The sequence below is a fragment of the Takifugu rubripes genome, chromosome 5 (assembly GCF_901000725.2).
Source record: "Takifugu rubripes chromosome 5, fTakRub1.2, whole genome shotgun sequence".
In the NCBI taxonomy this organism is placed as follows: domain Eukaryota; kingdom Metazoa; phylum Chordata; class Actinopteri; order Tetraodontiformes; family Tetraodontidae; genus Takifugu; species Takifugu rubripes.
The window spans coordinates 1,934,855-1,962,524 of NC_042289.1; the positions used below are offsets into that span (position 1 = coordinate 1,934,855).

Genomic DNA, 27,670 nt, shown 5'->3' on the forward strand with positions numbered 1-27,670 from the left:
CTTGTAACTTAGGTTTTTTCTGTTCTGAGATCAGCATGTGTTCACCTTCTCTGTCCACTTGTGTTATGTTATTTTGCTCATTTGTCCTCAGTGTTGCTGCTAGTCCAAAACCTCAATGGCACTTTCAAGGGCTACACTTATATTTATTCGCAGGGGTAAAAGAAAAAATCGTCAAGATGTAAATGTACATTTTGCCTCCATGTGCTTTTTCTTCCACACAATCATATTATCTTCCATTAAATGAAACTCGTCTGTGATGAAACGACCCCTTCTGGTATTTGTAACCAATTCAATTTTTTGCAACCAGGGTTATTAGACACTTTACATTAAAGGCATGTTAAAAATGACTTCAACTGGCTCAAGTTGTTTTACTAAAGCATAATTATGATCTGCGGCCCTGGTGATCAGTGCATTCTCCTCCACAAAGTAGGAACTAATAAATACTCCACATCCAGGAATTTAAAGTTAACATCTCATGTAAAGATACTATATAAATGGAGATTAAATCATTAATCTGCCATTTCAGAAAACTCCAAAATTTTGGTGACCAATTCTTTGGATGCTTTGCTTTTTAGGAATAAACTGAGGAAGTCTCAGTCGCAAGTGTTAGCATCACTAGTTTAGTCTTTACAATCGTAAATATTTAAACCTTTATTCGTTTTCAAAGGTGCTGCACAACATGCCAGTTAATCCCTGCAGTCAAACGTGGTTTTAAACAGGATTTAGTCTTTGAGATGCAGAACTGGTTCGAGGGGAAAATCAGGCCTGATGCCATGAGAGGAGAAAACGTTTCAAACTTTTATTTGACATCACTAAGAAAAAACAATTCATTGGGTTTAACAGGAGTCTCTTTTCCCTTAAAATCTGTTGTTGAAACATCAATTAAAAAAAAAATACTTCATTGCATCAACGAGAGCATAAAAGTCCAAGAGACGCGATGTCGAGTGTCAGCTCATGTTTGACATCCACAGGCCATGCAGGCGAGAGGGGAAGAACACATGCCGACTTCACAAATTAACACAAATGAAGACCCAGTGATAATGAAAGCGGGACCCAAAGTTCACCAGAAACACACCCAACATGCACCAGGGTCAAGTCGTGTGTTCGTATCCCTCTGCAGGAAGCAAATGTCTGTTTCAACCATGTCGCAAAACTGAGCAGAGTAAAAAAAAAAATCTTTATACAGAAATCCTAAAAAAGTTACCATGTGACATTTATCCCATAGATACTCTTGACATACATAACACATTTTTCTGAAAGGCTGCGATAAATCTGGAGTATAACTTGAGCTTTTATTTTGAAAGATAAAGGATTATATATTTAAAAGGCCTCCAATGCAGGGAGAGGAAGGTGAACGCCTGGAAAAACATCCAGCCTCATCTTAAAATCAGTCTTCATCTGTTCACCTTTGGCACCTCACCTCTTGAAGAGGCTCATTTATGCTTCCAAACGACCTCCTCGCCACTGTCGAAGCGCCCGCGAGCAGCTGAATACAGGACTCATGAGTCCAGTGATGATCAGTCATTCCAGGATTACCATGCTGTACAGTAGAGTGCCTCGGTCCTCTTCTATTCACTGATTGTGCAGCGACTACCACAAGTGCAGGTTGTCAGTGTTGGCGAAGCCTGGGTCTCTGCGGAGCTGCCAGTAGGTCCCTTTGTACAGCCACACCTCTTTGCCAGCCTGGTCCACCTCTTTCCTGAGGGAATAAAAGAAAAGAGACTCAAGCTGTTGCCTTGAAAAATGTTTTTTAGGTGGAATATTGCATTGACAAAATATAACTTCTGGCAAAACATCAGCAAACAAAAGAAACCATATGGCCATTAAGTAATGAACTGAAGAGTGACATGTGAATTAATAAAAGACTCAATTGATGAATCCTCCCAAAATAAGACTACAGATGCTGGTATTTTTGCTCCTGGTTGAGAAACGACCCACTTCCTGGAGGCAGAGACCTCACCTGAAAAACCTGGGGACGTGCTCCTCGCCCTTTTTGGCCATCTCCTTCCTCCTCTCCCTTTGCTTCTCCTCTACTTCGTCCTTCTTTTTATCTGCCTCTTCTACCTTCCCCTGCTCCAGGAGCCTGATGGGAGAGAGTTAACAAAACGACCCCCTTTAAAACCAAACACAGCATTTTTCTGATCATCTTAAAATAAAAACAGACAGAAAGCTGTGAACCTTTGGTCTGGTCGGAAGCGCGTGTCTGTAGGCGGGAGGACGGCTTCCAGCTCAGGCGTCAGTTCATTTAATTCTCTGGCATAAGTAGAGAAGCCGTAGTAATCAAAGAAGTCTTCGGGTTGTTCATCTACACAGGAAAAGACATTAAGCAACAGCAGGGAAGGTAAAACACTGCATTTCTAGTCACTAATCCATGTAAATAAAAACAAAACTGATGATCCTCACTGGGCTTCCAGATGCACTTTGGTGTAGGCAGGGTGTCACAGAAGATGCCCTCGTGCCACAAGCCTCCGAAGCGATGGACCACCTCTCCAGCCCGGTTCAGAACCACACCCTGGACCTCGTTCTTGCTGTTGTCCGAGCTCCAATAGCGAGACTTAAGGAAATATGAAAGGATGGGATTTATAACAATCCCAATCTTTTAGAGTTCTGGTGTTTCCCTGAGAGGCAGCGGCCATGCTGATTCCTGCCAGACTCTCGTGGGGTTGTGTTCTTACCTTGACGAACGTGATCTTGCATGTGCAGACGTCGCTCTCTTTGTTTCTGATGACCACCTCGCCATAGTGCTCCAACCACCGCTGCTGGTTCAATACATTGTGGATGCACGTCACTGCCTTGTTCCACTCATAGTGATCTCCATATCTACAAACAAACAAAGCATTTTGATCTTTTTGGACATTTTTTTTGCCTTGACATTTAGCCCGCATAATATTTTCAAGTATATTGATGAAACGCGTCGAGTTGAAAGTTATTGCACATTAAACATCCGAAAAACTAACTACAGTAACTGAAGATTGACACGAGATGGTGGTTCACAGCTGTTTTAACATGCGGTTGTACATCGTTACAAATCTACATGTTCTTATGTGCACTGTGTGATTGGAGCTATTGAATAAAGCACAGGCTCACCTGGGCAGGGTTACATTCACCAATCCAGAAGAGATGATCTCGACAGACTTTCCCCAAAACTTGTTCTTCCATCTCTGATCTGAGAATAAAGTTTAAAATGGTTTAAGGAGCCTTTATCCTTGCTTTTACTCCAACAGGAGAACCTTCTTTATCACATTGGTCCCACCTTGCCAGAAAGTGAAGTTTTCTGACTCTGCGTGACAGGCAGAGATTGGAGGGTGATGGCTAACCTGAAAATGTTGTATAACGCGGCATTAGAGCGTTTGCTAAACTGGGATTTGCTCACATTGTTTACTCTTCTGATTACCTGCTCGCTGACGTAGTGGAAGCCTCTATCTTCTCTGTGGCTTTCGTAGGTTTCTCCCAGGACAGGGTTGAAGGGTTTGTAGCGATACCTCCAAGACGCCCAGGCATACCCGGAGATGGAGAACACTGCCACATACACCTGACAACAGTTACAATAGTATCACTTTTCCACTGAATGACATCAGCTTGCTACTGGCAATGAGCCAAACGCACCATTCTCTCGTATGGATCATCGATGTGGTTGGCGATGTCGAGCAGGTCTGTGTATTCCAACTCTTCACTGAGCCTCTGCAACAAAGACACCGGCTCATTGAGAGCCACTGGCATGGACACCCTGGACAAGTCTTTGCCAATGTTGTTGTACAGGATGGTCATGATGCCGATGTGGCTGTTGTCTTTTCCTGGTGCAGGGAGGGTGGTGCGGCGGCCTGTACCACAACAACAACGTCGTCAATATCATCAGTCAAAGAGAACGGAACAAAACCAAAGGACAGGTGCAGTTCACACAGGTTGTGATGTGGGGGTGATGTAAAGTAACTGATTCATTAACAAATGAAAAGAGAACCATGGTTCTCCACTCTTAAGTAATTCTCAAAATATTCTATATCTTAATTAGTTCAAATGAGCAGTTTAGCACAGCTCCACCATTCAAACCTCCCACGATTGAGTGTTATCTGGCTTCATGTGATACGCAAGCCTGTGTTTTCTCTGCCAACACTGAAGCATTTTTATCGACTGCTGTTCTACAATCATCTGTACAGGCATCACTACACTTATTCTGTATTAATGACAAAGAATGGGGACATTACCGGTACTACTTGGTGCTGGACTGGGTTTATGGGGAGTGTTGTCCAAACTGGCCCGATACTTAAGGGTAGCAGTAGCTGTGGACGAGTTAAGAAAATAAAGTTGTATTACACACATTTTTGCACATTAATAATATAAAACTAAAAACAGATGGAGGGCGTGCCAACACTCACCGTGACCCTCGTCTGGTTCCGAGTTGCTGGTGGTGGTGATGTCGCTTAAGCCGGACTCATCTGAAGCCTCTGCCTCTGATGAGGTCTCGTATGGGATCACGTCACTGGCATCAAAATACTCCGCCATTGAGTCCGCCACCGAGGGCGGACGATGGCTGTGACGACTCAGAGAGGGGGTCCTCTGTGAGCAGGAGCACGGGATACAGTAGGTTAATAACATTAGATATTCATAAATTAGCTACCCAGGATTACCTGAACAGCATGCTGTGACTATCCTGAGCAGGAGAGGCACAGCAATGATTTGGTGAAAAATTGTCAGATTGGTTTCTTATATATTACAATAACAAATTTGGGTTAGATTTGTTTTTTCCAAGATGAGTGTTGCAAACTCATTTTTCTTTTTGAAGTGGGAGAATGGGAAACCATCAATACACTACCTATCCAAACAGTAAAACAATAATATCGGTCAATTCTCACTGGAATTTTTGGACTGTTTTTCATATGCAGACACACAGACATGAATGCACCGTGGTACACACCTGGTCCGGACGGACGGTGCAGAAGGATTCATCAGTAGAGTCAGAAGACAAGGAAAGCGAGTGGACTTTGGTCAGACGTGACTGTATGTCAAGCTACACACACACACGCACACACACACACACGCAAGGCCATGCAAGACACATGAAGGGGAGACAATGGTCAGAATGTAATGCAGAGCTTAGCATTCACAAAGCATAGGTGCGAGTAAAAGGACCGGCACAACCCCAAACAATGAAGCTAACAGCAGCCAAGAGTCTACACACCACTGCCCCTGACATTCTAAGCTGCACTATTATGAGACATTTTTAAACACCAAAGTCAAAGTGACATTGGAACCAGTCTTGGAACAATGTAGGGCGACAGCCAACACCCAGAAAAATGACAATATTTACATAACACCCAGACAGCAAAAGGAACCTTTAGTTCGGAAAAAAAAATACAATGACAGAAGATTAGAAATGCAAAAAGCAGCTTATGCAACAGCAGGTGGGATGGATCACTGAGTGCTGTCAGAGGAAGTGAACCCAATATCTGACCAGTCTCAGTGTTTCAATGTTTGTGTGTCCTAGCACAGACTTAAGGCGTGTTCCTTAAGAACATGCCTTCGATTACCTGTTTCCACCCGGCTTAGAAACAACCCAAACCTGCTCAGCAGTTTCATGCTACACCCCTGCTACAGACAGCGAGGGCTGGGCATCCTTTGTCTCTTTAGCAAACTGAAACTATTCAAAAACCGTTTCAAATTCAATTGAAACCAAAGTCAGAACTGAGCAGGATGTTTGTTCTTCACCCAGAACTTTCAGAGGAATGCTAAGTAGTTAGGGTTCTGCTTCGATAGAGTCCAGTCCAATCTGAGGGCTACCTCTGTCAACGTGCTGCAAAGGGTTGCCAGTTGTTCTGACGTGTTCTGCCTCAGGTCTGGGCCGGTCCAGGCGTGCCTCACTCTCTCTCTCTCCAAGGTCAAAACGTCATGAACGGACTTGAGAGATGCGTGAACTGCAACAAGTAAATGCATGCAATGTTCAGGGCGTAATACATTTCTTATTAACGGTAAATGTGGAATTTTCCACCAGCTCTTTTACACACTAGTCCACTTCAGAGCACAAGAGGTTTGTACCTCTCTGAGAAACACCGTAGATCTCCTGGTGAAGCTTCTTGGCCTCAGGTGAAGTCACATGAGAGCTGGACAGCTGAGAGTAAACATAGTCGGGGATGGATTTCACCGATGCCGAGTTGCTTGTGCTCAGGTGGCTGGAAGTGAACTGGAGTGGCCATAAAGAGGGAAAATCATAATAGGCTTGTTTTATACTGGGGATGGATATTCTTCAACTGGAAAGATGAAAATGTAGGCATTGTGTAAGATTTAAATGTTTTACTACCATTACCCCGAGATCTTCTACTCGGGACAGAGTCCTGGAATGTCCAAAGACTTTCCCCGTCTTCTTTTTTGGCTTCTTCAAAGTCAGATTCTGGACAGGAAAATTACAGGATTGATGTTTCTCTCCAAAATTCATTACAGTTTGAATAATTAAATGAATGAATGAATGAATGAATGAAGCAGTTGAGGACAGACCGAGCACAAGTCAGATTTAAAACCAACATATTCGATACTTACATGCATGCTAATCCGCATCTCTAAATCTGTACTTGTGATGGGCAGACCCCCTTCCAGCCAATGGAGACGCTGGATGAGCTGAGCCAGTTCGGTCAGTTCTAGCTGACAGCGAGCCAGTTCTGACACACAGAAGGTGACAAAGGTATTTAGACAGACTACTCAAACATAGTTCCTCTTTCAGATCTCTCAGTACATTCACACATTCTGTCACTCGAGTGCAATCAATAAAGGCACCATTGGAGGTGGCATCAATGTCGTGGGTCTGCTGCAGCCAGGCAGACACCTTGCTTTTCACCCCAGTCTGAGCGGAGGCAGTGAGAGCCGGGCTTCCATCTTGTTGTTGGTACAACGACGCAGAAGTGACATATTTTAGAGGCTGAAAACAAAAACACATCACAGTTCGATTAAGAATAAAACAACTAAACCAAACATACACATGGGAGGGGGAAAAGTGACTGCTTTTACTGGCTGATTCAGAAATACTGCATTGTTCCTTCTGAAAAAGCTCTACTGACCGTTGTGCTGTTTTTCTGGGCAAGAGAGGCCATCGCTGGAAGGGAACTTGGCGCCAAGGACAATGCATGAAAGACACCCTGGCCAACGCTCATTGCTTCATTTTTTTTAAACACACGGTGAGCACAAAGCTTGGTCAGCCATATGTAAAAGAGCTCATGGGTCTTTGCCTAACATTTGCCAAAGAGAGAGAAAGAAAGCATGAAACATTGTGTCAAACATTGGGAAAGCTGGCAGACCTGTGTTGTGTAATTACCTTGAGGTGGTACAGGTTGTCTCCTGCATCTAGATCTATGCGTTTGGCTTTCTTATTTATGGACAATACTGCAGAGCTTATGTCCAGAGAGCCATGGAGTTTCCCTCTCTGAATCTACAGAAAGACAAACACTCATTAACTTCTGACCAGAACTGCCAAGACAGCATCAGATTTGGTGAACAAACAAGTTTGTGACTATTGGCCCATTACTGCTCCCTTTGATAATGTTTACAGCTGCACACTTACATCTTGCTGTGTCTTTGAGTACTTGAGAATTCCTTTCTCTAACAGGAAGTACCGCTGAAAAGTACCACAAAAAGCAAGTTTGAGAAAACAAGGATTTTATGAACACATTTCCTTGCCTGTGTGATAAGCACAAGAGCTCAGCTTTTGTGCATAATTTGTGGATCTCTTGAATATTACAATTATTACAATTTCGACAAATATTCTGTACTCACCTTGTGCCAGCCTTTGAGGGGATACTTCCTCCTCTTCATCAGGTAGCCCTCACAGATCCCGGGGATGCTGAGGTCGATAGACGAGCCAGGACCTGTACATATGTCCACCTGGTGCAAGTCGTTCATCACTTCCCAGTTATTGGACTGACGGAGGAAAAGGATTTTGTTTTTTCTTTAAAGCTAAATGACACCAATAACCAAGTAACCCTAATGTAAGAATTTACCATATTAAGTCAAAGCAGTGATGTTGTACAGTTGATAGTGTCACAAGTAAAAAAAAAATATAGAATGCAATAAAAAACTAAGCTCACAAAAAAAAAAAAAAAGGGCAGATGCAATCAAGAGGAGCAGAAAATTAACATCATGCATTATAGAGGATATCATTCCATAATTACCTGTTTTGAATTTCTTATAGAGCCAGTGCTGCTGCTCCGGGAGTGGCCAGGCTTAAATGTGCTCCCCGGGGATTTCTCCATGCTGCTCACCATTGACTGGTTGCTGCTCAGAGGAGGTGGACACACCTGAGGGTCCATCATCATACTGGGACAAGAAAAGCGGTGCATGTTGTTAGGAGGTCCTTCAGGCTAAGCTGTTTGGCATCACTAGGGTGAAGACAGAAATTTGGAAAACAAAAATAGAATTACAACCAGACAAAGGAAGACGTCACAATCGCTCACGGCACAACCGTTTATGCAGCACTAAAACTTCCATTTCAGACCACTTAAACAAGACCTGTGGCTGTATTTAAGTGGATATCTCCTATTCTGTGTCAGAGGCTTCATGTCCATCTTCTCTTCAGTAGGTTTTGTTCTGGATAGAACAGTGAGAACATGTTGGGGCTGACTGTGTTTGGGTTGAAACCGTGACCAGTTGACAGCCTATTGAAACCTTTTTTTCCTGTTTCTGCTCTTCTAGAAACAGGAACAATACACCAGCATGTCATTCGGCAGCTGAGAGCAGCCAATAATGTTAATCTAGTCGTACATTTTGAGAAGCCCAAGTAGATTTTCAAGGGTGTATCCAATTGCGTGTTTAAGGAAGAGCAAGATGAAAACTTTAAGAGGAATGTATATGATTTTAGAGATATTTACAAGCTCTCTAGTTTTAAATTAATTTTTTGATGATTCAAATCAATACCTGAGTAGTTACAAACAAAAAAAGCACCAATTTAGGAAAGATAAACCAAAGTAACATATCCACAAGTGAAACCCACCTGATGTCTGAAGTCTCTCCGGTAATCCACAAACAAGTTTTAGAGTTAGGGAATGTCTCACTCACAAAAACAAACTGTTCTTGGAATCTTGCAAGGTTAAGACTTTGTGTGGGAAAAGTCCCATGAACTCTGCTCTGTCTCTCATAAGCGCTCAGTAGAAAACCACACCTGAGAGATGCTGTCAGACTGGTGTATATCAAAGGCTGCAGGTATCTGGGTGGAGCTTAGCTGGAGCATCCGACCAAGCAGGACTGCCCAGTCCTGGATCAGATTTGCTAGATGTACACAAGGCACAATGTGTTCTCAATAATAAGCTCTGATAATGGAGGCCAAAAACAACAGGCAGGCACATTTCTAAAAAGGGAGCAATTAAAATGGTACTTTCTGAAATTCAATGATAAAACAGGACAATTTTACCAACACTTCAAGAAGTGAGCACTGCAAGGGAGTTTACATAGTTGTCGTAAAAGCTTACAAAAATCCACTTAATTCATAGACTTTATCTTGGACATGCCACTATAGTCAACTTATTTTGCTGCCATTATTGTGGGTTAAATTTATTTCTGCTTTTTGTAAAATTATTTTGCACGAACCAGCAAATGTGAAGCTCTTTTGTGATGAAGAGGTCAGATAAGCTGAAAAATTCAGTTCTTGTCATGCCTTTGATGGGTGCAATAGAAACAATGCAGAATTCCTAAAATACCAGTTTTTGTTACATTGTCTATTACATTTCCCTCAGGCACACCAGAATGTGCAACCAGATAACACATTTTCAGTTGTCACCTCTCCCACTTTCGATACGGACACGAAGACGTCGAAAATTCCCACTAATAGACTTTAATGATCAACTCTTGTCAGTAGTGGATGATTCCAAAGAAATATTTTGCAAATTTAAACATTTTTGTAGATGAAATTAGAGAAGCCAAAGGAGTCATTCCACGCATATTTTAATTACAGATCATAATCAGAAAACCTATTTAAGACTCCCAATTCAAAAGAGCATAAAATTGTGGTGACAAGTCACAGCTAGTGGCACGCCTACAGCACAGTAACGTATTAAGCAATGTGCCCGTTTAGGCTGTGCAATGTGATGATTTCATATACAAATCAGACAATAGTACAAATTTCCTATGGTGAAAACAAATATCTGAGCACATTTGTGTTTTGAGCCTAAACGTTATTTCACAACTTCAGAAGTTGATTTAGTTGAAACTGGAAATGTTTGGACAGTATATTGCATAAGAAGGGACCAGGAGAAAAGGCCACAGTTGTCATCAGGCCCACATACAAACAGCTGCACAGTGGCACAGCAAACCTGGCCTTCCTGTTTATAATTTCATGTTGGTGATATAATTGTTACCACGAGACATTTAATGATGACGTTTAGCTGTAACTCCGGGTAAAAACCAATGCGCGTGTTCATGTGTGAGATACTTCACAGTACTCTCCTACCTGCAGCAATAATAGTGTGCTCATTTAACTTTTTATCCCAAAGTGAAACGTTTAAAAACAACAGCTGGATTGTGTTCCAGCCCCCTCTGACCCCACAGGAGAAAATAAGTTTACCATGCTATAATTTATGCCATATACTCTCTTGCACAATGGGGGGAAAAAAAGAATCCCAAAACATTTGTGTAACATGTGGCTCCACCTTTCATTTCCCCCATAGCTTTGGTATTAAATATTGTTGTGGTCATGAGTATCTACTTTGGAATTGTCTTACCATGACAATCCCAGAGAAGGAAGGGCTGGTGCCACTGAAGTTTAAGAATTACAAACATTTTGAAAATTATTTTCCACTGCTAAACGTTATAGAAAATTTTACAGGTGCTGTGGTGGGAGGTATATGGTGAACATGAAAATACTAAGCTGCTTTATGCTGTGTAAATGTCAATTTATCTTCTTCAACCTGATTTTTTTTTTGCAAAAGACACCTGACACACAAATGATTCATTGACAGTGTTATGCAAGACATATGCCTCATATGGCAAGTCAAACTTTTCATTTTGAAACATTATTTTGCTGTAAATGACCCTTTAAGGGCTGAAGTTTAATCTTTTTAGGAAACACATTCCCTCTGAGACATCACTCTGGAATTAACCAGAACCTGTGTTGCTCAGCTGAGCTCACACATCCAAATCCATACCTCAAAACTGATGTCATGACCCAGCAATGGGTGTTGTGTCATTACCCGGGCCAGAGGAAGTACAGTAGAGTTATGACAGGTATGTTGTCCGACCAGTACCCCAGATTGAGCAGAGACTGCAGATAAAGCTGCAACAGAGTGACTAAAATGCAGTTCTTTGAGGCAATTCATCTTAAGTTATTAAAATAAAATTTAAAAAGAATACATTTCCACTGATGTGCCTGGATATAATGAGGGGCACATGTACCAATAAAGTGGCCCTATTCCTAGAGGAAAGGTCTACGGTCACATCAAGAATGTGTCCACGGTGAGTGAAGGGGACCATAGCTCCTGCAATAGTCAAACATGGCGGTGGTGCTGTTTAATAGCCAGTAGACCTAAAGATTTAAACACATTATATGAAATAATGATGACAGAGGATTATGCTAATGTGGGTAATGATTCTTAGCATTAAGATGTGAGGGAATGCTAAAAAAGCCCAAGGAATATTTTGTGGCAAACTAAATTCCATCAAATCCCAGCTGACTGTGCTGATGAATCCATGCGAAAAAAGCAATAATAACTGTGCTAATCTGCACATTTTATCTCTGCAGCAAAGTACTTTGTGTTCTACTTGTATTAAATACCAGAACTCATCGCTGATGTAATGATTACTGGAGTTATTACTTTAATACAGCTGTCAATATAAGTAAAAGTAAAGGTTTTATGGTTATGGATGCAGTGACCCCTCCAGCTACAGTCACCAGCGTGTACATCGCAGCTGCGCACGTACCAGATATGAGTCTAAGTGTGCAATGATCTGGAGCTACGTTGTCAGGTATTGGACAGGATATGAAACCGCAGCGATTAACAGCAGAAAATCCAGCATGGCATCCAACAAATGTGATTCCATGGCTGTATAAAGCACAACTATTTGTTTACTAGCTTTGTCTCTTCTGTGATTACATGCTTTCAGTCTTGTCAACACTTTCTCCATAAAAGGACAGGATCAACTTGGTTTACAGTGACATTGAAAGGTTTTATTTTTTCATTTCAATGGTTTTTCCCCAATTGAAATAGTATCCAATTAAAGATTCTTGAAGCCATTGCACATTAAAGACTGGCAACTATTCTTGCCTTTGAGTGTTATTTTATCTCAGCTCAAAATAATTAGATTCATCTTCTGTATGATAACACACCAGACAGTGGAAAATATAGAATCTAAAACTAATAAATGCAATAGATCTGAAACAATAGGCCTTACAATGAGACTGCCACCTCATTTCAGTCCCATGGCTCATTTACATGAGTCAGCATGGAGGCTGAACCCTTTTAAACATAAATGCTCAGATGTTGCTCTATGAAATATGTGAAGCTGTTTTTCCAGTTAGACATCTTTTAACTCTTATCTGACAAATACCTTTGTGCCATCAGTACAGAGTGATTTAAAACTACTGATGCATTTGCAAGTGGGAGTAAAACCCAATACATGCTACAGTAGGCCATATAGAACAACTCAAATTAGACACGCAGCCAGGATTTAAGTTATGCATAGAAAAACAGTTTAGTGGTAGGGATGGGCAATTAAAAGGAACAAATTACTTAAATCAGAGTTAAACTATCATAATTTGGAAGGATAAATCAATACAATATGTTGCACAAACTCATAAAAAAGCACGGTTCAGTTTGAAATGACAGAATGTAATAAGCGTGTGAAAGAACAGTTTAAAGGGGAGACAATGTTTAAAATTAAGTTTGTAAAAAAACCAAAAAACAAACCAGTAACCTGGCCAATATTATTAAATTCATACCTAATAAAGTCAAACTCACCGAAGTCTCCAAAGTAACGGTGAATATATAGTGGAAATGACGATTTCAAATGTTCATGTTTGTGTGCAACAACGATGAGAACAGAGGGCGTCGCAAAAATAAAGTTTGTCGCGCTTCCATCACCCCTAAAGCAGAACAAATTAGTAAAACGCCCAGATAGACCCGACGAATATGAACTCACTTTGCTTATTAAATAAAATGACTAAACCCAAGGGGATATTTTTTAACATACTTTTCAACTCACCAGCTTTTGTTGTGAAGTTTCCTTTATTGACGCGCAGCTGAGCTGATGAAGCGCCCACGTGGACGCCACACCTCTGCTATCCCTGCCCGCGCGTGACACACGCGACAGCTTTGCAGGTGCACCAGGTGCATCATGGGAACGCGGCCTCCCATAAGTGGTTTATGTCTTCAAATCGATCGTCGATCGTTCGTATTTTATTGATCAATTACGAGTCACAAGGGTTTCGTGAGGACAATAAAACATTGTTAAATCCATATTTTGACCTTATCGCTTAAAATAAAGATATGCTAATGAAAATAAAATAACAAAATAAATACTAAAAATCTCAAAATCCAGGATCATTAGAACCCTAAAGTAAAGCCAGGGAATATTAATTCATAGAGAAACCCAGAGACGTGGAAAAAATAGGTGAAGTAAGGATCTGCGCCATAAAAAATCTCCTTTGACCAATATAAAAATATAACCTTGTAAATTCCTTGCTAGTAGCAGCCTAGTGTATTTTAACACGTTTAATAATAGTTTAATTTCTTGCTGCAATACATTCTCCTAAATAGTTTAAACTGGAGGAACTAGTTAGACACTCACCTAGTGGACAATAGCGGAACTGCAATTTATTTACCTCTTAAGTCACCCTGACGAGCAATACATCTCTTACATGCTACCAATTTTATTATTTAACAGGCAAAACTATTTATTTTACAAGTAACATTATGAAATACTTACTTTCCCCTTAAACATTACGAAGGGCCTGAGAAGTTTGTATAACGACCTAAAAAAATATGCAACAAAATAATTACATATAAAAAGTCCAGAAAGATATTTTAAATGTCTGACTAATGAAAGCACTCTTACCAAGGCTTTGGCACCTTTACAGCACAAAGCACCAGGTGCTGAGCACTGGTTACTATATTAAATTATGGTGAAACCATTACTTATGAATTTTGCACAACTTGTAACAAAAATTTGGTTGGTTCTGCAAGTTTTGGATTTTTTAAAATATATAGTTGATTACAGGTCAACATAAAAATCATCCATCCATCCATTTTCTATTCACTGTTTCTCTTCAAAAAAAAAGTTCACACATACCAGGACTGAACATTTTATTTGCTTTTTCTTTTTTTTAGAACATCTGTACAATACCAATATTTTCGAAACCCTGGATATCATTTTTTGTCCATAATCCAGGATACAGAGCCACAGCAACCCTGCTTGAAGCACAACACAAGACAACCAGACATATATATCATTTTTTTTTCTTTTTTCCATTTCAGGAAATGTGTTGCAATCAACATTTTGGCAATCAAATATATATGAGCTGCTTCTCATGTTATCATTCCATAAAATAACAAAACTAAATTAAAGGAATGCCCCAAGTTAGATGATCCCATGTGATCCTCTGTCAGGATTGATCGGGGATTTGACAAAACATTGACAGCATATACGAATCTGCTCCCATCTCCATGGCGACAGCTGCAACGAAGCAAAAGGCAGACTGGAGAACAGAGGAAGGCAGACACAAAGACAACACAATAGCCATGTATTCCTTTGAAACCTTGATCCATCGGGGTATCTAAAAACTAAAACACAGGAAAGATGGTGAGCTTACTCTTGTATGACATAAACGATGAGGCGGAACATATTTAACAGCGTAAACATCGATATCACCATCACGTCTGCAGAACTGAAACCACCAGTTCTTTCAGAGCAGAAACCGCTGATCTGTAGTTAGCTTTGATGATGCCCATTATGCTATACGGATGCTTACAGAATGGATGTTTTCTTGGCCTGCTGACTTGAGATGGATCAAAGAAGCAGACACAGACGCGGCGTTCCCGGCCGTCGCCAGGCAGCCAGCAGCTGCATGAGCCAATCAGACATGACAGTAAGATCATTCTTCCTGTTCAACTAATGGTGAATGCAGGCATGGAACCATCAACTCCACGTGCTGTCTGGAGGCCTGAACTGATGCTCTGGAGTCTTCATCAGCCTCAGCTCTTAGGGAAAGTAAAGAAACACTAAACCCTCACCTGAGCCACCGAATGAAAGGGAAAGTCTGAAAAAAGGCTAAATTTGTATTCAGTACTTACTATACAAAACCTCTAGATGCTCCAACTTCACAGGTAGTTTAGGATTCTTGTTGTCCACTCCTTTATCCTAAAACCATAATGCCAGACTCTGGACAGAGAATAATGGGCCACAAACCAATGACGACATCATATCCCACTAATTTATTTACACTTCAGGGGACAAACACTGACAAGACTTGCATAATCCTCTCTTTTTAATTGCCTCCTTGGCTCCGAAAAGGAGGACAGATTCATCTGAGCTAGCTCTCAGGTGAACAGATGGAATGATCACAACACTTTAATGGACATAATTATGCATGGGAAATGATTGTCTTAAGACCAACTTGAAAAAGTCCAGAAACGATCAGGTAGAGGTAAAACCCCTTTCATTCCCTTATCTTCCTTTAGATGGTAAGGCATCACTTCCTGCCAGATTTACTGGTTTTAACCAATTATCTACCAAATATCACTAGCCTATTAAATAACCCCACATGCCTAATATCAAATACGCTGATTCATCTGTTCAGGTCAATGTCATGCTCGAGCCCTCGTTCAGTGAAAACGACCTAATTGTAAGATTAATTGTGTGGAAAATGATGTTTTGTTGCCTCCAGTCGTTGCCCTGAGTGGACCTGGCTAAAGCACGGGATGGTATGGTGCTAGTCCTGACATTTATCATAAGTGCTAGCACATGTCAGCAGGGCCTCTAATCAACAACAGACCCATCACTGCAAATCAGCATTAGCTTGGACATAAGAAAGCAGAATCATGGTGGATGCTTAACAAAGTGCCTTTTATTTACTATTTTCTTCTCTGGTAAACTGATTTCAGTAGTAATAGTTGAAACAAAAGCGAAGCAGAACTTGTATAATACACAGGAAACTGTGCTCAGAATGGTGTGCTGCTGATGATTTAAGTGGCCTGGTATCAGAGGCAGATGTAGTCCGGTTTGAAAGAGCAGCAGAATCGCTTCACTCTCACCAGAGGAGACAAGGCACATGACTCACAAAGCATCGTCAAACAGTCACTTTTTCTAAGATCCATGGATAAACTTTTCTTCTTTTGATATTTGGAAGGTGATGCCGCTTTGAACACCTCCACTCTCTCAGCTTTGCCAAAGTTGGCTTAACATTCAAAACCGTGGTTCTGATTTCTTTATTCGTTTTGTAGGCTAGACTTGTACCAGGACACTACTGTCTTAAATCCAAAACAAATAATGGCTGCTGAATCCATTTTCTAATAATCAGGCAGCTAGCCTCTATTTTAGAATCAAACTTGGCATCAGTGGACAGCTGGTTTTTAAGCACGGTAGCATAAACGCGCTGCTCCGAGCCACATTACCCAGCATCTAACTAGCGGTTGATGGATTTAAATGCCAAGAGGATGACATTTCCTCTCTCTGCAACATTAGTACTACAAAATTGTGAATCCAGAACTTTTAATCATACTGTAGATGATGCACTCTTTCTGTGTTTTCTTTCCCTCCTCCACTTCAAATCAAATAAAAAAAACGTTGCCTTTGACTTTAGTCCTTGGCCTCACTTCTGACTCCAGCACTGTCCAGCGAGTCAGGGGTGGGAGCTGCCCTGGCTGTCGGGGTCGGTCCCAGATGAGCTGGTGTCCGAGTCTGAATCGTTCTCGTTGCGCTCGTCCTCGGCCAGGAGTTTCTCCCGTATCCGCCTGTGTGTGGCACCTAGTCGAGCCAAGAGGCCCTGGTAGTCAAATCGGCCCCGCTTCTCGCCGAATGGATCCTGAATCAGACGCCGAGATAAACACACGTTTCAAAAGCACCTAAACTTGTTTGTAGTACTAACAAGCTGCAAGCAGTGGGACTTATTGTAGGTTTAACACATATTGAGGCCCCTCGTTTTCCAGCACGAAACTCAAAGGTACAAAAAAACTTTCCTCTACAACAAAATCTCCTTTAGTGATTCTGGGCTAAAAGATGGAGGGAACCTCTCTTTTAGTGCATAATGAGGCCTTAAAACAACTGGGTAAACAACAATAAAACAACACTATACTCACAAAATTAGGACTTTCATGTTAGGTCGCTAAATCTGCCTTTCCTTAAAAAATCTTTTTACTCCTGTCACAAAATGTATATATTTTAACATACATACCTATCTGGCTGGTGTACTGGTGACTTTTGTTTGTTGACACCCTATACATCTATCAATCAATACAAATATAGATGAGCACAACTTACCTGCATGTTCTGTCCCTGGAGATACAATCTCTCCTTGCAAACTCCCTCATAGAAATCATAATATTCAAGGAAGGACTTTTCCATCACACTCCTTATAACACACAAGCACATAGCACACATAAACATATAAACATATCCTGAAATAATAACTAAAAAAGGAGATTAACAGAAGTTGCTCTCACCATAGAGCCTCTGGACAGACAACTTTACCCTCCAGCATGTCACACACAGCCACTCTCATGGTTTCGTGGCGTATACACTCGTTATAGTTCTTACTGTCCCCCGGGTGGCGCTCCTGGGAAAAACAGAGGAGAGAGACGAGTCACATCATCGCAATATGTCAACAGGACAATATGCTGAAACGTAAAAGGAACCCGTTCATTTACAATCTTTAAAAGCTTACAAACACATGTTATTTTCTAGTTCCATCAGCCTATCATGGAACAGAGTCAACAGCCAACAGTCTGCATGAGTAGTTCTATGGTGGATCACATGCTTTCCCTGTCATTTTAACTTTAACTTCAATAGATGCCAGGACTGTTTTTAAAAAAGTGTCTTCAATGACAGGAAAAAAGAGACAATGTTACTTTGTTTGGACCGTGTTCTGTGTTACTGTTCTCTTGTTAACGTGGCAAAAAAAAGCACCTCGGAGGTAGAAAAGTGTCTGCATTTACAGAATGGTTGTGATTGTGTGTGTGCGATTCATGGTTGAAGGCCACACCCATACCTGCTCAAAGCCCGGTTCATTATGGTATGGGTTCTCTGTCATCAGGGACTGGATGGAGATGAGGACAGATGAAATGCTCTGAGCAGGACTCCACGCAGGACCTGTCCACGTTCTACAACAATTCAAAAGAAAATATTTGTTAGATGAAAGGGTTTCCAACAATATACTGATCTCATTGGGTTTTATCTGGTCAAATAAAGGTAAATAAATCAACTAAATATGCCCTAAAGAAATGAACCTTACCCCAGGATGCTCAGGCACACTTTGCCGTTTCTGTAAAAGTTGGGGTTGAAGCGGACAGTATTGTGTCCTGTGGTAATCAGCTTGACACGCGGAGGGTGAATGGGGTAGTCGGGGGGACAGCGGAACAGGAAGAGAAAGAAGCCGCCCTCATATGGCGTGTCAAATGGCCCTGTTATCAGCGCATGGATCTGATGAGGAGGAGAGTATGGAAAACGAAGGGTTAGAGAGGAAGAATGCACAGGGAAAGAGGGAATCTGTGGCCAGAGCTTAGAGCAGCTGATCACCATTACAATGAGGCCCTGGTTTAATACCCGTTGAAGAGGAATTCTCCAGCACATTAGCAAACATGACATGTCCAAAAATTTCACTTCTCCTTTAATAATTCTCTCTTTAAAAAAAAAAAAAAAAAAAGTTAAACCACAGGACGTTTCAGCATTCACAAACATTGGTACTAACTTTTTCCTCATGTCCACCCACAAATCATACATCAGCAGTAGTTTAAGACAGCTCAGTTGTCAGGGAAACGGTTGTGACAGTTGGCTCATCCCAAACACAACTGCACAAAATCTATTTGCTGACAGAGATGAAGATTCAACTAAAGTGCTGGACAATGCTAGCAAGTGTATTCCGAGTTAGCACTGATGTGTCAGACTTGATTTGACATGGTCGAGTTAATCTCTTTGCCTACAAATGAACCATTCTTGTGGCTTGAGAGACTATATCGAGTAATATAAGGTGATAATGGCCATGTTGCATTTAATAGAACAGAAATATTAACATTTTGGTGTTCAAACTGGCTGCAAGCAAAACACACAGGTTATTGGCATCTGATGGAATGGCTGTTTTCCTCAATACAAGTCTGACATGAATGTTGAAGGCTCCAAGAGTGGCCGCGCTCATTAGACAACAGGTTCTGTCTTCCTCAACATACAGTCAAACAAGAGTCCGCACAAATATCTTGCAGCACTCAGGTAGAGGCGGACCACTACTAGCATTTAAAATGAGGTAGTCTACAATTTAAAAAAAAGCTTATCTAACTTTCAGTCCATAAATATACCGGTACATCAAGATGACTAGCTTATTTGTAGTTATTTTTTGTTCCACTTAACAGAAACGTAAAGTGCAGGACAAAGATAAAAGGGCACACTTCTGTCTTTTACAGAAGGAACTTCAGAGATACCGTTTTTTCTTTCGTTAGGAAGAACTTTAGACAAAAAAATCCTTTTCACTTCCTTTAGAGTATAATGGAGAGATCAGAGACCACAGTGCAAATAGTGGCTAGAGACAACTCCAGATCCAGTTCATGATCTAGTTTTTGTTCCATTAGTGGTCTTGTCATTTCAGGCAGCATGTGGCGATGTGCAACACTGTCTCTCTGCACCAGTACATCACAGCAGCACATCCTTAGGTGGCTGTAAGAAGGTTGCCATGACTCCCAGCAGTCTCAAGAGAATGGAGAAGATACCAGCTATACAAGGAGGGATTAGAAGGTCCATCAATCCAGTATCAAGCAGCTCACCTGCCATTTACCTGAGAACATTTAACCCGGAGTGAATTAGCTCTGCTTTCCACCAAACCGCCACCTCTGGCCAACATATTCTTGACTGCTGTTTGGTACCAGGAGCAGTGATTGTCAGATGAAACCAGCACCACTGGGATGTGAGCCATCACTGGGATGTCTCCCAGTTGTAATTTACACTAAGAGCTGCCTAAAAACGTCTAAATAAAGGTTTATGAGTGTGTGATTTCCATGTTCCATTTCACTGTGATGGTGCAATAGATTCTTCTTTTTTCTTTGAATAAGTCATTAATATACCGTCCTTTATATTCATTTATAACAAGGTTCGCCCAACGCATCTTAAGTTAAAAATAAATCTTGAAAGGCTTTGAAAAGATGAATATAAGCATGCTAACTGCACACATCCCATGCAAGAGGGGACCTTCTATCTCACCTTGGTCATGTCTTGAGGATCAGGGACCACAAACATCCCCGGCGGTGGCTCCTTGTAAATTGACATGATGTCCCTGCAGAAGCAGACCAAAACGAGAAGATAATTCCTCTTTTTTTTTGAAGAAGCAGAGATATAATGTATCCAGCACTTAAAGTTGCAACATTAAAATCTGGTCAGAAAGGTGTTTCAGTGACACTTTTTCCCGACGTTTTATAATTACATGTATCAAAATGTTGAATGTGGCTGCAGTAAAGGACGGAAATGATCACAATGCTAGGGGAAGGCAAAATAAAATCTGTTTTAACGGTGGTACAGGAAGATCATACTGATCTGACAGTAATTTGGTTGAACTGATGATACCTGTAACCTGGTTAAATTCCCCAATAATCAGCTCTACACATCGCAAAGGTTTGCTTTTGACTTCAGAGCTGTGGGAGATTTCCCAAGTCCTGAAAGAGTTTCTGAACTTTCACTTTCAATTCACCTCCGAGAAGTTTATTTTTTAACTCTAAAAAGCCGAGTGTGTTGGCGTTAATTACCTTTTTATCCTCAGGATGCACTGCTGGGAAGCTTTCTCGTTGTCCCAGTCCGTGCTCAGTGTCGGGTCCCAGGAAGTGGCATGAAGTTGGGACAGGAGGCCAGCTCCTGCCACCCCAACCCCGAGCCCTTCCACCGGCAGGGACGACGACGTGTGTACGTTCGGTGCCACGGCGACGATGGGTGGCGAAGAACCGGGCGTGAAGGTGCTCCCCAAACCGATCGGGGTAGTAGCAACCGCCGACATGTTGGCCATCACAGCGGATAGGCCACTCGGAGCTGCCGCGGCGGGAGGAGGGGAGGCCGGGTTAGCGCTGGAGTGAGCACCGATGGCTGCTGTGTGTCCTCCGGGGATAGAGTTGGCCAAAGTCGGCAACAGCGGGAGTCCGTTGCCCTGTCCGGTTAAGTCCAAGCCAAGGGCACCACCGACCGTCTCCTCTCCAAAGCTGTCAGCCATGGCTCACAAGCTAGTAACGTTGAGCTACAGGGAAACGCTGGTCGTTTTAGTGCGTAGGGTTAGCTCGTTAGCTGCATGGACTGCTGAGAGCCAAAGTTAACTGGTTGTTTTATCCAGCCGGATCAGAGAGCAGACAAACTGCGCTGAGCTGTGCGCAGAGGCGAGGCCACATAGCAAGGTATTTCTTCCCACGACATGGTGGCTACTTATCGTTAGCTGCTGTTTTTTCCTCCTGAGCTCCAAAAAGTAACAATTCGTTGTTAGAATTCCCTCGTCCACCGTTCTATTAAGTTTAAATGGAGACTGGTTCGGTTGTTATCCCTTCAGAGGAGCGTAATATCAGAGTATTGTTTCTTTTTCTCCACACAACGCACCCGCGACAGTCCGCGGACGTAATGCAACTTCATCTGATCCCTCGCAAGGCTGCAGCGATACTATGAGGTACATCCGGTTACAACTTTCAAAGTAAAACCACTTCCCCCATTTTTACCACAAATTCGATCGCCATCTTTTATTTTCTTAAAAGGTGAAAATAGGCGGAAGTGATATTGAAGCTCATTCGGGGCTTGTCAAACTCACTAATGGGGGCAAAATGGGGTTCAAACTGAGAACCAAACCAGGACAAGCTTTAATCCATAGGCTCACACACTGGTCATGTTTCCGCCAGGTAATAACGCAGAATCTTTGACGGAAATTTAATTCAATCAGAAACCGCATCCCTCTAATTACATCGCAGTTGATGTGCATCTGTAGTTTGATCAAAATACTTCAATGTTTTTGTCACAAATTCTAACAGTAGTCATGATTTTAGAAAATAGCTGTCATGTGGTGAATTAGCATCACAGTGACTGGGAAATTGTAGTTGTCCCCACAGGATTACAGATATTACCAGCTCCAAAAATAACGCCACTCCATCATCTGACCGCACAATTCAGTTTTCTGAAAAATCCCTCACCAGTCTGGTGATACTCAGTATTTTGGTGCAAACATGGATCCACCTTTACCCACATCTGTTTAAATTTTAATGGCACACCTGATTATTTTGACAGCAGAGCATTTTTAACTCACCATAAAACTTCTCAAAAAGGAAATTCTTACTTCTTGAAGACAAAATTCATTATGGTACAATGACTTTACCTAAATGTAGCTTCACCTCTGGGATGCACAGGATTTCCATGGATGCCAGCAGATCGCTAAATATGCAATTTAAGAGATTTGTTTTTTGTTAAAAATAGGTCCAACCCTAACATGTCATGTTGGATCTACCTGTGGCATTTAATCCAATACTGTTCAAGAGTGTTTCGATTACTGCAGTTATTTCAAACTTTCATCATCTGCATGATGTCAGAACATTTTATTCAAATGAATTTCAATGGAAAAAAGAAAAAAAGAAACACCATTACAACAAGTTAGTTAACCCAACCATTTATTTTGGACAGATTTCAACCAAGTGAGGTCTCATAAAATTTCTGAAAAACAAAAATAAGCGCAAGAACATATAAATTTGACTGGAGGCATGTTGCCTTCAGATGGACAATTTTCCTGTTGTTTTTTTCCCCATTGATCGGAATGGCCCACCAGCTCATTCTGAGTTTCCGTCTTGGAAACCCCCCTCCGGGTGAAATTAAGGGAGGGGAGAAGGGAGCGAGGAAGGAGATATTGAAGAAAGGGTAAATAATGAGCTGTGAGTGTGTTTACATGGCGAACAGGATGAGGAACGCCACCATCAGACAAAAGAGACCCATAGCCTCAGACAGAGCAAATCCCAGGATGGCGTAAGAGAAGAGCTGCTGCTTCAGGGAGGGGTTCCTGCAGAGACGGACAAGTGTAAAGCTAATTAATGTCTGTGCAAAGCAAAAACTTGAACAAACAAGTTCCATTTAGCACCTGCTTTTAGATTTCTAAACCACAAAGGCATTGCAGCATTGTGTGACATAAATAAATGGTTTTATAAAATTATTATTAATTAAAGAGGTGTTGCCAGGAGTTCTTCCTACACTTGATCACAATTTACCATTTAAAGATGTCACATGAAGCAAACACGCGATACAGAGGCTTTTTTTTTTGATTGAAACTTAAACTTGCAGCCTCTTGCCGTCAGTCAATCGAGTTACAGTTTAGTAATATCACAACAGCCTCTAAGCCACCCAACTCACTGAACTTTGACTTAAGCAAACTCGAGTCTCAGGCCAGAGGGCATCACATTGGTCGACATGAGCCAATCAGCAAGGGGTAGGATCATAGCATTTACTTCTTCCTACTCTTTTGAACATGTGTATTACCTGTAAAAAATGCATTTGTATATTTTTTTAATTTATCATCTCATATTTATTCTTTATTTGCACTTGCATGTTCAAAATAAAAAATGATGAAACTTGCAGGTGTTCAAACTATTTTAACCGACATCTTTATGATCAATTCTTAGTCTTTTCCCCAGCAGTGAGATGCCAATGTTTCCCATATACATGGAGAACATACCCGAGTGAATGATAAAGACAAGTCATTTGCAAATACTGGCAATGAAAATGAGAAGAAATATTAATGAACATTTGCTTTACACTTGCTGCACTGCACAGCACAAACATGAGTAAAGCGGTAAAATACATTTTTGGGTGAATTTGTTCATAAAAATAATTATTTTGAATAATGCCTGCATAGCATCGAAAGACATTAGTTAATTAGGTAAGGTCATGTTCATCAAAGCATGCAAATCAATATTTGGATGACATCCTACTATGTCTTGGAAAGACCTAGTCTCAATATGCATACCAAGATATGAAATTATTCTTAAGGAAATGGGTATATCTTATTTAGAGCAGATCTCAGCTTACTTCTGGGTTGCACACCCTCTGGATCAGGTCCAAGGAGGGCCACAATCCAGCAGGGTTTCTGTCCTAGCATAGGACAACTGCTTTTTCCTGGGGTCCCAGGTTCTTTGAATATAGGACTTATGTGGACACCCCAGCTTTCGACGAAGCCAGCCATTATGTTTCTCAAATATACCTCTTAATAATTTCAATACAGGACGCTGTGCATCCTTGGATGTGTGAGGACTATTGAACATTTCATCTCTAATTCTATGAAGAGATGGAGCATCATAATTCAGAACTCTACCTGGCGTAGCCAATGATGAGGCTGCCGAAAACGGTTCCAATACCAGCTCCAGAGCCGGCCACACCCACTGTGGCAGCTCCGGCACCAATGAACTTGGCGGCAGTGTCGATGTCTCGAGAGACTGCGCTGGTCTGGAAGGAGCGCGCCAGGACTGCAGACTGGCTGACTGGCAACAGGGCCTGAAAGGAGACACGTTTGGAGAGAAAAGCACAACCGTTTAAAACGTGCATACACAACATTTCTGCCCATTACATTTAAGTAGCAGAGTTGGCATTAATGATACACCAACATTGTACCATTTTGAACCAACTTAATCAGATTGACTTTAATATTTGTTGTCACTACAGTCAGATGCCCCATTTTAGACAGCTATCAATTTTATGACTATTAAACACCCAACATTTGTCCAGCTAGATGCTAAATGTGGATCTGCTACTATCCACTTAAACATCAGGATGCACAATGCAAGTAATGACAATTTTATTAATTTCAAGATATTTAGGCTTCTAAGAAGAAAGAAAGTTTAACTGAAAGACTGACCTGCTGCTCTACTGTGGCTTCAGGTCTGTTGAACAGGGAAACGGAGACTGGCCGGGCGAGGACTCTGGACCCCCCACGCAGCTAGAGTAAGACAAAAAAAAATTGACTAATAACACAACGGCACATTTTTTGCATACTAGTTTATACTGCAAATAAACAAAACATCTACGCCCTTTAAGATTGCTTCCAATAGTAACAGAACTGCACTGAAAATGAGTTGGGGGGAATTTGGAAAACAGTTGCACAATCAAAGTTCAGGACATTATTTTTTGCATTTGGTCTGTTTAGATCTTATGGTTACCTTCTGCATTGATGGACAGATGGATCTATGCTTGTGACCAAGATGCTTTAATGTTGGTGGTTCCACTGTCAAATGCAATTGAGCACATGCAGACAACACATGGCTTTTGAAGATAAAATCTCCATACTCGTAACCCTATTATCAATGACTGCTGAATTAAACTGGCATTTTATCAAAGTGTGAATGTTTCACCTAAATCTGGTAACAATAAATAAGAGCTTTTATAGGCTGGCAAGGCAGTGTAAAATATTTTGAGCACATACCACAGCTGGTGAAGTGACAAACTTGGCGCAGGCATACATGGTTGATGCTGGAAGAGAAGTTACATATTACAGCTTTAGACTGGAAATGTAAAGTTTCATACTGACGTCAACTTCTTAGTGAGAACAGATTGCAACATAAATAATCAATATACAAATCCAGATGTTTGTGAATTTCTTACGGCGTAACAGTACATGGGATGGCCAACCTGCCAGACTACAGACTTGATTTGATTTGTATGACTCACGAAAGAGACACTGGTTCATTCCCTACATTAACGCTGACAACCGAGCAGCAAGTAATACATGCAAAGCATAGTAAACCAGAATGAAACGACATAAAATGACAGTCAGAAATATACATATAGGGCATGCAAAGGTCAAGTCTAACGAACAAAATTGAGCGAGATGAGCACTTTTGGAATGGTCACGGTCGGTTCAGCCAAGGTGCTAATCCAATTGCACCGATCACTACCAGGATCAACATTAGATAAACCGCTGAAGATCTGCACATGCTTCAGAATGAATGGGTTTAGCACTCCCCGTTTCAGACGCCATTAGGGTAAATCCAGACGGTATTTATGCCAATATATCGTCACGCTTGATTAAGAGAACTCGACAAGTGGAAGTATTTTGCAGAACGACTTTTACAAATCAAGTTAACTTGGATGACCGTCACCTTCAACAGTTCAGATGACTTCCCTCGTATAACATGGGAAGAGCTGGAGCTCGGCTAGGTTGCTAAGCTATCCATACTGCAGACTTGAAGGTCACAAATAACCTATGAACGGTCACATTGGGCCTGAAGAATTCCATTAAGCAAAGAACATACTGTAGAACAAATATTGCATGCAAAAAGGGTGATCTAACACAGCGGGTCTCCAAAGTATGTCCTTGCAAAGGCGGACGAGTGGAACACAGTAGGCCCGAATGTCAGACATTTTACGCACGACTGTCAACGGCGCTTGGCTGCACGGTGACCGGCGTCTGACCCGCTACGTGTACCGGTCATATGAGAACGCCAGAATCCAACCTAGAGCGTTTCACACAGCGATATATTCCTTAACGAGCCGCAATGATGAACAGTGTGTACAAACACACATGTGCCTTTACAGGTTTCACCCCGTAAGTACTGTATCATTGAATGGTCGGCCCATCGTTAGCTTAGCCGGCTAACATCGTTTGCTAGCAACGATAGCAATCCTGAAAACAGTTCGTAGATGAATTATTTGCGCCACGTTTGAATACCAGTAGAAAACACCGAATACAATGTGTATTCGTATTAATTAATGAGAGTCACTTTTACCGGATTATTTGAGCTTTCGGAGGGTCCGGCTTCAGCAGCTCTCGCACACAGCGGCAGTCAGTGAATGTAGGACGTGAGCCTTGTCACCTTGTCATTTATAAGAGCACAATCTACGTCCTAAACCCCAATTGGTCAGAAAGAGCGCTCCTTCCGTCAGAACTGGCCCGACTCTGTAATACTTCCGCAACGCAAGCGTCTTAAGTTCAACCCCATTGGACGACAACAGTTATGATTGGCTAAAAGAGTGAAGAAGGCGGGACCTAAAGTAACTCATTAATTTTATTGGCCAGCGGTGCCGGGAGTGCCAAATTTAGTGCCAAAAGACCTTTTAAAGCACATCCAGTGTCCTATATGCTTATTCGTTGAAATACAGGAAGTCCCGCCTTTGCACAATAAATTCAATTTTCTAGGCCAACTGCTTTAAATGGGGACTTTTTTTTTAATTAAAAAAATACTTTACTCCTTATTGCATCTGTATATCAAAGATATGTACTGAACGCACCATGCAGATAGTAAGATATTTCCACCAAGTGCTACTGTGCTTTGAACCATGACCTTTTGGTCCTATTTTCATCTGTGCAAAGGGTGAGGGATATAATACAATCCTCAATAGTATGCTGGATTGTGTTCTTCAAAAGCCAGCTTGATGTAGTCAGACATTATGGAGGGCATGTTGCTACATTTGACATGCTCTAAGTTGTGACATAACCCTTTTATTTAAAAATGAAATGTTAAGGATTTATTGCAATATTTGGGAAAATGTGACCCAATATCTGTAGAAAGAAAGTAAAGTC

At 41.5% G+C, this 27,670-nt stretch overlaps 3 protein-coding genes across 8 annotated transcripts; all 3 read right to left on the reverse strand.

Moving 5' to 3' along the window:
• Positions 1 to 777: 777 nt before the first annotated feature.
• LOC101061031 (oxysterol-binding protein-related protein 7) lies at positions 778 to 13,281 on the reverse strand. Of its 6 annotated transcripts, none has more exons than XM_011603553.2 (23): positions 13,168 to 13,281; positions 8,151 to 8,357; positions 7,756 to 7,899; positions 7,544 to 7,597; positions 7,298 to 7,411; positions 7,044 to 7,211; positions 6,763 to 6,904; positions 6,529 to 6,647; positions 6,293 to 6,382; positions 6,031 to 6,175; positions 5,776 to 5,909; positions 4,913 to 5,005; positions 4,374 to 4,554; positions 4,203 to 4,277; positions 3,607 to 3,821; positions 3,395 to 3,532; positions 3,254 to 3,317; positions 3,088 to 3,166; positions 2,676 to 2,820; positions 2,404 to 2,554; positions 2,179 to 2,305; positions 1,961 to 2,083; positions 778 to 1,699 (listed from the first exon to the last, which is right to left on the reverse strand). In XM_011603553.2, exons 2-23 carry the CDS (start codon positions 8,316 to 8,318, stop codon positions 1,591 to 1,593), a joined length of 2,778 nt encoding a protein of 925 aa, XP_011601855.2. In that variant the 5' UTR covers positions 8,319 to 8,357; positions 13,168 to 13,281; the 3' UTR covers positions 778 to 1,590. The 6 variants fall into 6 exon arrangements, with proteins under 6 accessions (XP_011601855.2, XP_011601856.2, XP_011601851.2 ...); XM_011603554.2 differs by lacking the exon at positions 13,168 to 13,281 and adding an exon at positions 12,924 to 13,126; XM_011603549.2 differs by lacking the exon at positions 13,168 to 13,281 and adding an exon at positions 8,969 to 9,138 and having other exon boundaries at positions 8,151 to 8,295.
• Positions 13,282 to 14,250: 969 nt separating this feature from the next.
• On the reverse strand, positions 14,251 to 21,784 carry ube2z (ubiquitin-conjugating enzyme E2Z). Its single transcript, XM_003964291.3, has 7 exons — positions 20,901 to 21,784; positions 20,362 to 20,434; positions 18,410 to 18,597; positions 18,167 to 18,278; positions 17,622 to 17,734; positions 17,440 to 17,530; positions 14,251 to 16,984 (listed from the first exon to the last, which is right to left on the reverse strand). Exons 1-7 carry the CDS (start codon positions 21,353 to 21,355, stop codon positions 16,802 to 16,804), a joined length of 1,215 nt encoding a protein of 404 aa, XP_003964340.2. The 5' UTR covers positions 21,356 to 21,784; the 3' UTR covers positions 14,251 to 16,801.
• Positions 21,785 to 22,764: 980 nt separating this feature from the next.
• On the reverse strand, positions 22,765 to 27,037 carry atp5mc1 (ATP synthase membrane subunit c locus 1). Its single transcript, XM_003964254.3, has 5 exons — positions 26,877 to 27,037; positions 25,574 to 25,620; positions 25,010 to 25,090; positions 24,470 to 24,648; positions 22,765 to 23,164 (listed from the first exon to the last, which is right to left on the reverse strand). Exons 2-5 carry the CDS (start codon positions 25,610 to 25,612, stop codon positions 23,050 to 23,052), a joined length of 414 nt encoding a protein of 137 aa, XP_003964303.1. The 5' UTR covers positions 25,613 to 25,620; positions 26,877 to 27,037; the 3' UTR covers positions 22,765 to 23,049.
• Between the last annotated feature and the right edge of the window lie 633 nt (positions 27,038 to 27,670).